This window comes from Myotis lucifugus, unplaced genomic scaffold, assembly GCF_000147115.1.
Source record: "Myotis lucifugus unplaced genomic scaffold, Myoluc2.0 scaffold_309, whole genome shotgun sequence".
In the NCBI taxonomy this organism is placed as follows: Eukaryota; Metazoa; Chordata; class Mammalia; order Chiroptera; family Vespertilionidae; genus Myotis; species Myotis lucifugus.
The window spans coordinates 918,871-931,488 of record NW_005871357.1 but is presented as its reverse complement, the minus strand read 5'-3'; the positions used below and the strand labels follow the sequence as shown (position 1 = coordinate 931,488).

Genomic DNA, 12,618 nt, shown 5'->3' with positions numbered 1-12,618 from the left:
GATTGACAAACCCCTAGCCAGGCTCACCAAGAAGCAAAGAGAAGAGGTCCCAAATAAACCAAATCAGAAATGATAGAGGCGAAATAACAACAGACCCCACAGAAATACAAATGATTGTTAAACAATACTACGGGCAACTCTACTCCAACAAACTAGACAACCTGGAGGAAATGGACAAATTCCTAGAAAAATACAACATTCCAAAACTCAATCAGGAAGAATCTAAAAACCTCAATAGGCCAATAACTATGGAAGAAATTGAAGCAGTCATCAGAAAGCTTCCAGCAAACAAAAGCCCAGGGCCAGACGGCTTCACAGGGGAGTTTTACCAAACATTCAAGGAAGAACTAAAACCTACCCTCCTCAGACTACTACAAAAAATTCAAGAGGAAGGAACGCTTCCAAGCTCATTCTATGAAGCCAGCATCACCCTAATACCAAAACCAGGTAAAGACATCACAATGAAAGAGAATTACAGGCCAATATCCCTCATGAACATAGATGCCAAAATCCTCAACAAAATCTTAGCAAATCGGATCCAGCAGTACATCAGAAGGATCATACACCATGACCAAGTAGGATTTATCCCAGAGATGCAAGGATGGTACATCCGTAAATCAATAAATGTGATACATCACATAAACAAATTGAAAGAAAAAAAACCACATGGTCATATCAATTGATGCAGAAAAAGCATTCGACAAAATCCAACACCCATTTTTGATAAAAACTCTCAGAAAGGTGGGAATAGAAGGATCATACCTCAACATAATAAAAGCCATATATGACAGGCCCACAGCCAACATCATACTCAATGGACAAAAACTAACACCATTTCCCCTAAGAACAGGAACAAGACAGGGATGCCCACTCTCACCACTCCTGTTCAACATAGTACTGGAAGTATTAGCCATTGCAATTAGGCAAGAAGAAGAAATAAAAGGCATCCAAATTGGAAAAGAGGAAGTAAAACTGTCCTTATTTGCAGATGACATGATATTATACATACAAAACCCTAGAGACTCCATCAAAAAGCTACTAGACTTAATACATGAATTTGGCAATGTAGCAGGATACAAAATTAACCCCAAGAAATCTGAGGCATTTCTATACACCAATAGTGAACTTTCAGAAAGAGAGATTAGGAAAACAATCCCATTTACCATCGCACCAAAAAAATTAAGATACCTAGGAATAAACTTAACTAAAGAGATTAAAGACCTCTACTCAGAAAACTACAGGACGTTGAAAAAAGAGATAGAGGAAGACATAAACAGATGGAAGAACATACCATGTTCTTGGATTGGTAGAATCAACATCATTAAAATGTCTATACTACCCAAAGCAATCTATACATTCAACGCACTCCCCATTAAAATACCAATGGCCTTCTTCAAAGATCTAGAACGAACTCTCCAAAAATTCATCTGGAATAAAAAAAGACCCCGAATAGCTGCAACGATCCTGAGAAAGAACAAAGTAGGCGGGATCTCAATGCCAGATATCAAGCTGTATTACAAAGCCACTGTTCTCAAAACTGCCTGGTACTGGCACAAGAACAGACATATAGATCAGTGGAATAGAATAGAGAGTCCAGAAATTAGCCCAAACCAATATGCTCAATTAATTTTTGACAAAGGAGGCATGAACATACAATGGAGCCAAGATAGTCTCTTCAATAAATGGTGTTGGGAAAATTGGACAGATATATGCAAGAAAATGAAACTAGACCACCAACTTACACCATACACAAGAATAAACTCAAAATGGATAAAGGACTTAAATGTACGACAGGAAACCATAAAAATTCTAGAAGAATACAAAGGCAACAAAATCTCAGACATATGCCAAAACAATTTCTTCACTGATACAGCTCCTAGGGCAGTTGAAACTAAAGAGAAAATGAACAAATGGGACTACATCAAAATAAAAAGCTTCTGCACAGCAAAAGAAACCATCAACAAAACAACAAGAAAACCCACCTCGTGGGAAAACATATTTGCCAACGTCATATCTGATAAGGGCTTAATCTCCAAAATTTATAGGGAACTCATACAACTTAACAAAAAGAAGATAAACAATCCAATCAAAAAATGGGCAAAGGATCTAAATAGACACCTTTCAAAAGAGGACATTCAGAAAGCCAAGAGACATATGAAAACATGCTCAAAGTCACTAATCATCCGAGAGATGCAAATCAAAACAACAATGAGGTACCATCTCACACCTGTCAGAATGGCCATCATCAACAAATCAACAAACGACAAGTGCTGGAGAGGATGTGGAGAAAAAGGAACACTTGTGCACTGCTGGTGGGAATGCAGACTGGTGCAACCACTATGGAAGGCAGTATGGAGGTTCTTCAAAAAATTGGAAATGGAACTCCCATTTGACCCTGTGATCCCACTTCTAGGAATATATCCCAAGAAACCAGAAACACCAATCAGAAAGGATATATGCACCCAGATGTTCATAGCAGCACAATTCACCATAGCTAAGATCTGGAAACAGCCTAAGTGCCCATCAGTAGATGAATGGATTAGAAAACTGTGGTACATCTACACGATGGAATACTATGCTGCTGTTAAAAAGAAGGAACTCTTACCATTTGCAACAGCATGGATGGAACTGGAGAGCATTATGCTAAGTGAAACAAGCCAGTCAATGAAGGAAAAATACCACATGATCTCACTCTTTCATGGATAATTAAGACCATTACAAACTTTTGAACAATAATAGATACAGAGGCAGAGCTGCCTCAAACTGATTGTCGGACTGCAGTGGGAAGGCCAGGGAGGATTGGGGGACAGGAGGGAGAGAAGTAAGAGATCAACCGAAGGACTTGTATGCATCCATATAACCATAACTAATGGACATAAGACACTGGGGGGTAAGGGAGGGCAGGGGCTTGTCAAGGGTGGGGGGGGGGGGAAGGACACTTATGTAATACCCTTTGTAATACTTTTAGCGAAAAATAAAAAAAAACAAATAAAAAAATAAAAAAAAATCCTCAAAAAAAAAAAAAAAAAAAGAAAGTTACTGAATAAGGCAGTGGACCAAAGCATGCATATGCTGCCCACTACACTTTTGGAATAAATATTAAGAGAAAATGGGTGTAAATATTTTCAAAATATAAATTATTATTTTTTGCTTCAATATATACATGAAACCTGGAATTATACCCCTAGAAAAGTGAACATAGGGAGAGTTTCAGTAAATAAAAATCTTTATGAAGCATGTATACTATTAAGAGAAATACAATGATACAAATCTTTTCTACTAACTTAAAAGAATTCTAGAGAAAAAATATGATTACTGGTTAGGCTTTATAAGCATAAAATTTCAGCTTTTAAAATACATACTAATTAGGTTCACTCAGAAGATTCAATGTACAAAATGGCTCCATAAGATTTGATATTTATATTCTGCATTTTTGAGTATCCTGGCAATTTGAGTAGAGATATGTGAGTAAAATTTCAATACAGTTATTGCTTAAAATATTCTAAAGAGAAAAAAATGGTTCCAGTAAGGCATTCTGAAACAATAATGAAAAAAATATGTCATCAATTATATCTGTAGATTCAGTGAATCTCCTTATTCAGCAGCTAAAATGCTAGTGTAGACCGATCTTCAAATATAGCATAAAACGAGAGCACAGAACTTTTGAGAACAAAAAGATGGACATTCAGTTTACTGAGGAAGAGAGTACTGATGACATCAATGCAGAGACGCAACTGTAAACAGATGGAATGAAAGCGTGGAGTCCTGTGCATAGTCATCCTTGAAAGGGCGTCATCACCGTCTGCGAAGAGCAGATGAAAGAGAAGAAGAGAGCCGTGAAGGTGATGAAGAGCAAACTCAGAGATGCCAGGAGAGGGCAATGTGATGTCAGCCAGAAAAGGAAGAGAGCTGAAAGAAAAGCTGCAGAAAGGGCTGCTTACAGAAAGACCAAGTTGTCCAGTGCATTTGGCAATTCAGAGTGTACTGATACCTTAAACAGAAATCATGGAATTCTAGGGCACAAACCCCATTCGTTGGTTGAAAGTTCAGAGATGGCCCAGCCGGCGTGGCTCAGTGGTTGAGCATCAACCTATGAACCAGGAGATCACGGTTCAATTCCCAGTCAGAGCACATGCCTGGGTTGTGGGCTCGATCCCCAGTGTGGGGTGTGCAGGAGGCAGCCAATTAATAATTCTAGCTCATCATTGATGTTTCTATCTCTCTCTCCTTCTTCCTTCCTCTCTGAAATCAATTAAAATATATTTTACAAAAAGAAAATTTAGAGATGAAAGAGGTGACTGTGTGGTTACGAGAGGCTGGGGAATGGGGGAGGGGGGAGGTAAAATATATGGTGATGGCAAGAGACGAGACAATGGGTGATGAGCACACAATGCAATGTGCAGGTGACGTGTTATAATATTATACACTTGAAACTTATATAATCTTATAACCAACATCACACCAATAAATGTAATAATTCAAATTTTAATAAAGGAAAGAGGTGGACCCAAATATGGAAGGCCTGGCCTTGAGCATCTTTTGCAAGGATAGATCTCGGTGGAGAGCTCTGCATCATAGGGACACACTGATAAGACAGAAGACATTTGGGAGCTTTTATAAATTGAAGGGAAAGGACAACAGAGTTAAGGTGTAAAGGTCAGGAAGAGAGAGGCATGATGGGTGAAGCAATGTTGAAGGAACATGGGAGGATATGTCCAACGTCGAATCTGGCTTCCGGAGTCGACCACCTTATTCTCAGGATAGACAGGACCAAGTTCAGGACTCACACAGAAAGGATTCGGGTCCAAAAGCGTCATGTTTTTCTTGGTGAAGAGGGAGCAGACTCAAGGTTTAAGGAAGGAGTCTTGAGTAACATCTAACAGCATATTAATTTACTCCTCTAATTCCATTAAACAATTAGCTTAAATATTTTTATGCCTAGATACAGTTCTACAGTAATTGTCAATGTCTTATCCTTTGTAAATTTTGGACACAACTTTCTGCACTGAGAACAGTTGTCTTAAATCTCATCTGATGGAATCATAATTGTGGTGGAGGCAGGTGTGCCCAGTTGTGTGTTTTTTGTTGTTGGTAATCCTCACCCGAGGACATTTTTTCCATTAATTTTTAAAGAGAGTGTGAGGGAGGCAGGGAGAGATGGAGGGAGGGAGAGAGAGAGAAAGAGAAACACTGATGAGAGAGACACATAGATTGGTTGTCTCCTACACATGCACCTAAGGGGCCAGGGATCGAACCTGCAACCCAAGTACATGCCCTTGACTGGGAATCAAACCCAAGACCCTTTCGTGCAGCAGCTGATGCTCTAGCCCCTGAGAACACCGGCCAGGGCCTGGCTGCATTTGGAAAATGCTCCCAGGTGACTGTCCGATGCACCTGTCTAGCTTGGGTTGAGAGCCACCACCTCAGCTTCTGGGACAAGGACTCAGAGTGTACCCTGAGCCTGGATCTGGTGTGCATTCCAGGCCTCTTTTCTTGCCTTGACAGTCTGGCATTGGTTGAAACCTATCAGAACAACTCTTCCAGAATTTACTAGTTCCACAATAGCAACCAGCAGCTGCTGTTTGTGTTGAGAAAACTGCGTTTAGTTGAGAAAACGATTTCCAGGAAGAGAAATACCCATGGTTCATGACGACTGCTCACCTGCACGTCTGAGGCTGAAACTTCTTCCCTTTGAGGAAGCACTTCTGGGGGTTTTCTGTACATTCACAGGCGCACTTGGCTGGGTTGAGGGGCTGGCTTCTCGGGCAGGCTCTTCTGCACACGCACTGGCACGTGCTCTCGTCGAACTCCCTGTGGGGCCCGCACGAGCTGGGGAAGAGTTTGTTTCTGCAGACGCACTGGCACGAGTCTCTGTCCAGCTCCCTGTGGGGCCCACAGCTGGCCGGCCGCAGCCCCCCTTTGCAGACGCACTGACACGTCTCTTCATCCAGCTCCTTGTTGGGGCCACAGACGTCGTGGAATCCATCGGCCGCGTCTAGACAACCAGGCGGGACATGGTTACTACACCTCACTCGGGGCTGGGTGGTGTTATGCAATAAAAGCATCGACAGCACCTTCCCTGGCGTGTTGTTCATTGCAGGGCTGTGCACGAACATGGTATGTGCCTCTACAGGAGCGGTCCATGCAATACCAGTGGGAGGCAAGCAAGGGCCCATCGCATAGTGAGCTAGTGCGTTTCATGACCTGAACATCGTGCATGTGGATCTGATATGAAAGTGCGTGCCGATCACAAGAGAGAGCCCTGGCATCTAGTCTCCACAGCCACCGCGCTCTTACCGTCGCCAGCAGTGGAGGCAAACATGAAATCCTGCTGAGCGAGGCACCTGCAGATGTGGTTGTTCCACGTGTGGTTGGCGGGGCAGGTCTTGTTGGCAGCCTGGCACCTGGGGAGACAGACGGGGAGGCATTAGCATAACTGGCACGGAGACGGGTCATCGCTTTCCTTACCTCTGTGTCACATCAATACAGACATGTAAAAGCGCTCTAAAATGATGTCAGAACATTGGAAATGAAGTGTGGATGTTCCCTCTCAAACCACCTCCACCCCCATGGGCTGTGGCACTCTCATCCCAGAGGTGAGCACCGTGAGGGGGATGGTTTTGAATCACTCCAGGCTTCCGCCTCTTTACGGCGATGCACGGGTCTGTGCAATCACATAGCGTCAAAAATGGGACCAAGCCTTTTACTCCAAAAGTCCTTTTCCACTAAACAGTCCATCTCATAGGACAGGCTGTGAGGGTCTCCTCCAATACCCATAGAGGTTGCACAGGGGTCCTATCAGGATGTATGATTTACTTCATCAGCCCCCTGTTGACAGCTATTGAAGTGGCTTCCACCTTGGCCTCTTCCAAGGATTCTCCAGGAAGCATTCTTACACCTGTGCCTTGTCGACTGCTTTTCGGAAGCAGATGCCCATACTGTCAAGGTCCATTAATGCAAAATTCCCACTCTATTCCCCACCACAATGGTATCCGCAACCACGGGTTTTGTAGTGTTAGTCCTTCCTCCCTTCCTTCCATCTTATTTGTTCTGGTAAAAGCTAAACAGCATGAAGTTCTTTTTCTTAGCGTTTGATTTATGACTTTGGAGTTTCCTTTTGCAAATGAAAGAAAATAAGTATGTAGGTGTGTATACATGTATGTATATATGCATATATGCATGCATTTTATCTCATTCTCTTACACAGATGATATCCTCCCGTAGATTCTAAACCTTGATTTTTCACTGAACACTATTTCCTGGAGAATGTAATACCTGCATAATAACTTCAGGTATTCCCAAGAGCAAGCCTCTGCTCATTACGTATTTTTGTTGCTATTTTGTAGGCTAATCACAAACCCATATTGATGCACGTAAAAGCCAGACAGTGCTTACCCATTTTCCCAAACAGTATCATTGTTGTTTTTTATTTACCTCTCTATTCAAAACGTGAGTATTCCTCCATCAAATAAGACGGCAGTTATGTTTAGCCATATAACAGCAATGCAGTTAATCCTGGTTGAATCAAACTCATGTCACTCTTCTGTAAGTGCAAGTCGATCGTGGCCATGCTGCCTCAGTGTTGACGTGGTGTAAGTGGCACACCCCCATGTTGGCACAGTGCTGTGGGGTCACAGCTAGAACTTGCCAACGTGCGCTTGAAGCTGCCATGACCTCAGCCACTGTGTTCCCAGCTGGGAGTTGAAACCCAGTCGTGGATCATAAAATTAACCACATGAGTTGGGAAATGCATTTTTCAATGTAAAAGAATGGCATGTAATAAAATAGAAATTAGTAGAGTGCATGTGATATTGTTTTCTGCAATTGTATTTCAATGATATATATATATACATATACATATTTTAATATAAGTAATGTACATATACAAATATATATGTGTGAATATTAATATACAACCCCTCACACACACAACTCCCCTTTTCCCATGTGTGTGTGTATGTGTGTGTGTGTGTGTATGTGTGTGTGTGTGTATGTGTGTCTGTGGTGGCAATGTCAAATATATTTGATTTTAGTCACAGCTGGAAAAGTGACAAAATACCTACCTAAGCTATTTAAATGGCACAAAGAGGTGTCAAGAATAATCCGAATGACTAACCCAAGTAGGATTGGTGAAAGGTGAGATTTCCAACTGTAGGCATATGTGTTAATGTCTGTGCTTACATTTAAAATGGATACACAACTGTTCATCCTAAGTAGGTACAAAAACAAAACAATTTCCTAGCATGTAGTGAGGAAAAAATATAGAGTTTTCTCTATAATATTTCAACATCTTCAAAAATATAAACTCGAAAGTATGGACTGGGTGTAGAAACGAATGTAGGGATAACTGTAGAAATATGTTTCTGGGAATGTCATACAAAGCAAGGAATCAAATTTGACAGAATTAAATAATGATTTCATATGATCTGGCTACATTAACTCTTTAGTTTTTGCACATTTATGTTGAATAAAAATACAGCCTTCAGAATAACACTCAATTATGTTCTATTTCAAACACTGTGCCCACTTAAACTTTATATTGCTAATTATGGTTTGCTCAAAGTAAAGTAAATATTTTAATTTATAATACTCTTAAAACTTAAATTTCTAGAACAATATGACTTCCGAAGCTACCAAAAGTAAGAAATTACTACTCATTAATGTTAACACATATTTCAAAGTTGAAATTTCAAATTCTGCTACATACAACTTAATGAAAGAAACATATATTTGGGTGAAATACATTTTCATAATTTCCTAGGAAAGTTCCTTGATCTAAAAGTGAGTCACAACTGCTTAGCATTTAAAGCTTCTCATGTGAAAATAGAGACACAATTTCCAAAATACTGTCATTTTAGAATGAAAGGCAATGATTTCATGGTGGATAGGTTGAGCACAATCATATCTCATTTATCTTTAGCTCCAGAGCATTTTTGTTCTATTAGAACTGCAAGTTATGAATATTAATGGGTGAACATATTAACATGTTTACAAATTAGTTTGCAATTACTGGTAAAGTGGGTCTATGCTGAGAATCGTAGGTAAATATATTGACTTCCCTTTCCCGCCCATGAACACAGTAGGCCTGCAGACATCAGTAAGATTAAGTCTATAAAACATATTGCTGAGAGAAAAAAAGGTAATGTCACCATTTTAACATAAAAAATGTTAAACACTCAGAGCTGTGCTATGTAACCTCTTGTGGCACATTTACCCACCCATCTATATATATAAAAGCCTAAGTGACTGAATGACCGAACGACTGGTCGACTGGTCGCTATGATGCACACTGACCACCAGGGGACAGACGCTCAACGCACAGGATCAGGCTCCATCCTGTCTGGATTGGGCCTGCGGGGATCCGGCCGAAACCAGCAGTCTGACATCCCCTGAGGGGTCCCGGATTGCGAGAGAGCTCAGGCCAGGCTGAGGGACCCCACCAGTGCACGAATCCGTGCACTGGGCCTCTAGTATGCCATAAAAACAGAAAAGAATGAGTGGAAATAACACAGTTTCAGAGGAGTGAGTACCTCTGCACGTGGGGGACAAGGAATGGTGACGTGGATCGTTGGGTTATATCGTAAATAAATACGAAGGGAATATTTGTTAAATTTTAAATTGGGGTGGAGGAATAGGTCATTTTTGTTTTTGTTGTTCTGTAATAAGTGTTTGAATTTTTTAACTTAAATAAGTTAAAAATGCAGTCATGACTGCAAACCCTAAGGAATGAACTGACTCCAACCTTAGTCTGCATCTCTGAAGTGCTCCTTTTCGGTTGTGGGATGTTGGAGAAAGTTACTTAACGCTGATGATTCTGCCTTTCATATCTAGTTGGGAATCAGTCTCTCCTCTCTCATTTTCTCTCCTACTTCCTCACACACGCTCTCTGTGCCGCGTGGGTGCTAGATTATCAGTAAATGACAAGGTTATCTTCGTTCCAAGTCCTTCAGCTAATGAGTCAGTTCTGGCCATTCCTGGGCTTTTTTCCCCTAACAGTTGATCCTCTCACCACTTCCTCTTTCCTTGAACTCTGTCGGCTTTTTGTAAGATCTTTGGAATTTTGTCATATCTTTCCCTCAGTTTTTACCCCTCATTTTTCTGCCTGCTCTTTCTCAGTCTCCTGCACAATCATTTCTCCAACAGTTTCTAAATATTGATGTTCCCATGGTTTTATTTTCTCTGCTACGTCCTGTATTTCCCTTGGTTGGGTTTGTCTCTTCCAATTGCTCTCACTACCAATGATATGCTGGTAGCCACCAAATGAGCAACCTCGCCCCACCCCCACATCCAACTGCCTGCTGAATGGTCACTTTAATTTCTTTCAGATATTGCAAATACTCACACTATGCACGTAAAAACTAAACTCTTTTCAAACCCGCCTTCCCGTCTTTTAAAATATTATCAGTGAAACTTCTGTTATGCCACACACCTAGTTCCTAAGCCTTACTTTCTTGTTTCCAATGTCTTTCCACCTCTTCTCTTTCCATCCCGTCTCCACTGCCTCAGTTCCCACCCTTATTATTTCTCTGATGGATTATTTCAGAAGCTTCCTCTCCAATTTTCTCACCTCCCGTTTGCTCCTCTCATCCACCAACGACATTACCCCCAGGCTGTTCTTTCTATAATATACCATGTAAATGTAACACCCTACACGAATCTTAGTGGTTCCTGGAGGACTTGAAGGGAAAGTTCGTCCTTGGTGAGATGTACGCACTCCTGCGCGCCTCTCGGGCCACGCGCGGCTGCAGCTACGCAAGCAGCATCAGTGCCCTGCACCCATTCAGTAGTTCATTCCATTCCCTTTACATTTTGACACTTTATATAGAAGCAAACTGAGGGTCAGAGACACGAAATACCCAGTCCCACAAGCTCATGAGTGGTGGACCCGCATTCAAGCTGACATCTGGCTGACTCTCAGGCCCAAGGTCCCTTTACTCTTTTTGTCTCTTCTCGCCTCAACTAGTAAATTTGAAATAATGAAAACATGAGTAAAATATGCAAATGATATGGGATAGAGATAAAGAAGCTGTTTTATTTAACAAGCACTTGTTGATAGTGTAGTGTATTGTTTAGCCCACAAATCTGCTTCATCTGTAGGATAAGGCTAATGCTACTGTCAAAGTCATAGCTGACTTTGATGGTCACCGAGACAGACAATGTACTCACAGGGCTAAAAGTATAGTGACGGCTCGATTACTCTTCAGTGTTGTTAGCTGGATACTATGGAGGATACAAACCTGCCTCTCATAGTCCAGTCCTTGCCTCACATACAGACCCTAGAAACCCAGGCAGGCGAGGGCCAAGTAAATGCAGTCATCGCCGCGGGTATGCATGAAGCAAAGGTGGCCGCAGTACTTGGAGGAGATGAGTGCAGCAGAAAGGCCTTCCCCTGAATCTGAGGAGGGGATGAGGCTCGGGAAGGCAGCAGAGAAAGGACCAGGCCAGAATGGAAACGAGATGCAGAGCAGGAAGTGAGGGTGGTGATCAGAGTCAGACTTGGTGAGGTGCAGACGTGTGAGCAGTGGGACACAGAAGGAAGGATGCCAGGCTGGAGGGGAAACCTGAGCTCAGTTCTTTGAGCCTTTAAAGGTCGCTGCCAGTTCCTGGTCCGATGAATGACAGGTGCCTTTAAAGCTTACCTGTCACACGATCCAGGAACTGGAGACATATCTGCTACAAGAAAACCGGTATTGACACCACTGTGTTAAATCAGAAATCCATGCAGAACAGAGTGGGTGAGGATGGCGGTGATGGGGATGAATGTAGGTTGGAGCAGATATGCCTCCCTTCCCCCAATAATCAATAGTTTTGGGTGAGATATAACGAAAAGAAGTAATTCACGGCCACTGTGTGAGTGCAAGGTCTCAAAGAACATTGTGATGAATAATATGGACTAAAGCAGCGGTTCTCAACCTGTGGGTCGTGACCCCTTTGGCGGTCGAATGACCCTTTCACAGGGGTCGCCTAAGACCATCCTGCATATCAGATATTTACATTATGATTCATAACAGTAGCAACATTACAGTTATGAAGTAGCAATGAATATAAGTTTATGGTTGGGTCACAACATGAGGAACTGTCTTTAAAGGGCCAGAAGGTTGAGAACCACTGGACTAAAGACATCTAATAAAGCTTAGATTTGCGTCCATGATAGCTCATAGAATTATAAACATGGCAATATAAGATAGATTTAGATAAAATATTATAAATCAATGAGACGATCAGGACTTGAACTGTAATTTGTACCCTCCTCACAGAGATGATGACTGAAGCGCTGGGAATGGATGAGCAGCCCAGGGAGCCAGGCGCACAGACCTCTCGGAGCCTCGAAGATGGACTCCCAGCTCCAGCAGCTCCAGGAGTGGTGTCTGCCGGCATCGGCACGAAGGTACTCCCAGAGCCCAGAGGTCTCTTCTTTCTCAGGCCACAAAGGACAGGTCTCTGTCACTCCAGTTAGGCTCTCCTCTCGTTTTCCCTAAAGTCCCTGGGAAGATAAGGCTCCTACCTGCCTCTCAGAGGACAGGAGCTCAGAGAGATCCGATGGGGAACCTGCCACCGGTGTATCTCATTTATGGCCAATCCCCTAAAATGCAAGTTTGGTTTTCTTTTCAAAAGTAA

At 42.1% G+C, this 12,618-nt stretch overlaps 1 protein-coding gene across 1 annotated transcript in view; it reads right to left on the bottom strand.

Annotated features, from left to right (window-relative positions):
• Positions 1 to 12,618, bottom strand: part of VEGFC (vascular endothelial growth factor C) — a gene marked incomplete at its 5' end in the record, with an annotated part of 32,756 nt that overhangs the window by 4,784 nt on the left and 15,354 nt on the right. Inside the window, 2 exons of the mRNA XM_023763934.1 lie at positions 5,662 to 5,995; positions 6,298 to 6,404. Coding sequence (XP_023619702.1) covers positions 5,662 to 5,995; positions 6,298 to 6,404 — 441 coding nt within the window. The remainder of the gene's footprint in view (positions 1 to 5,661; positions 5,996 to 6,297; positions 6,405 to 12,618) is intronic.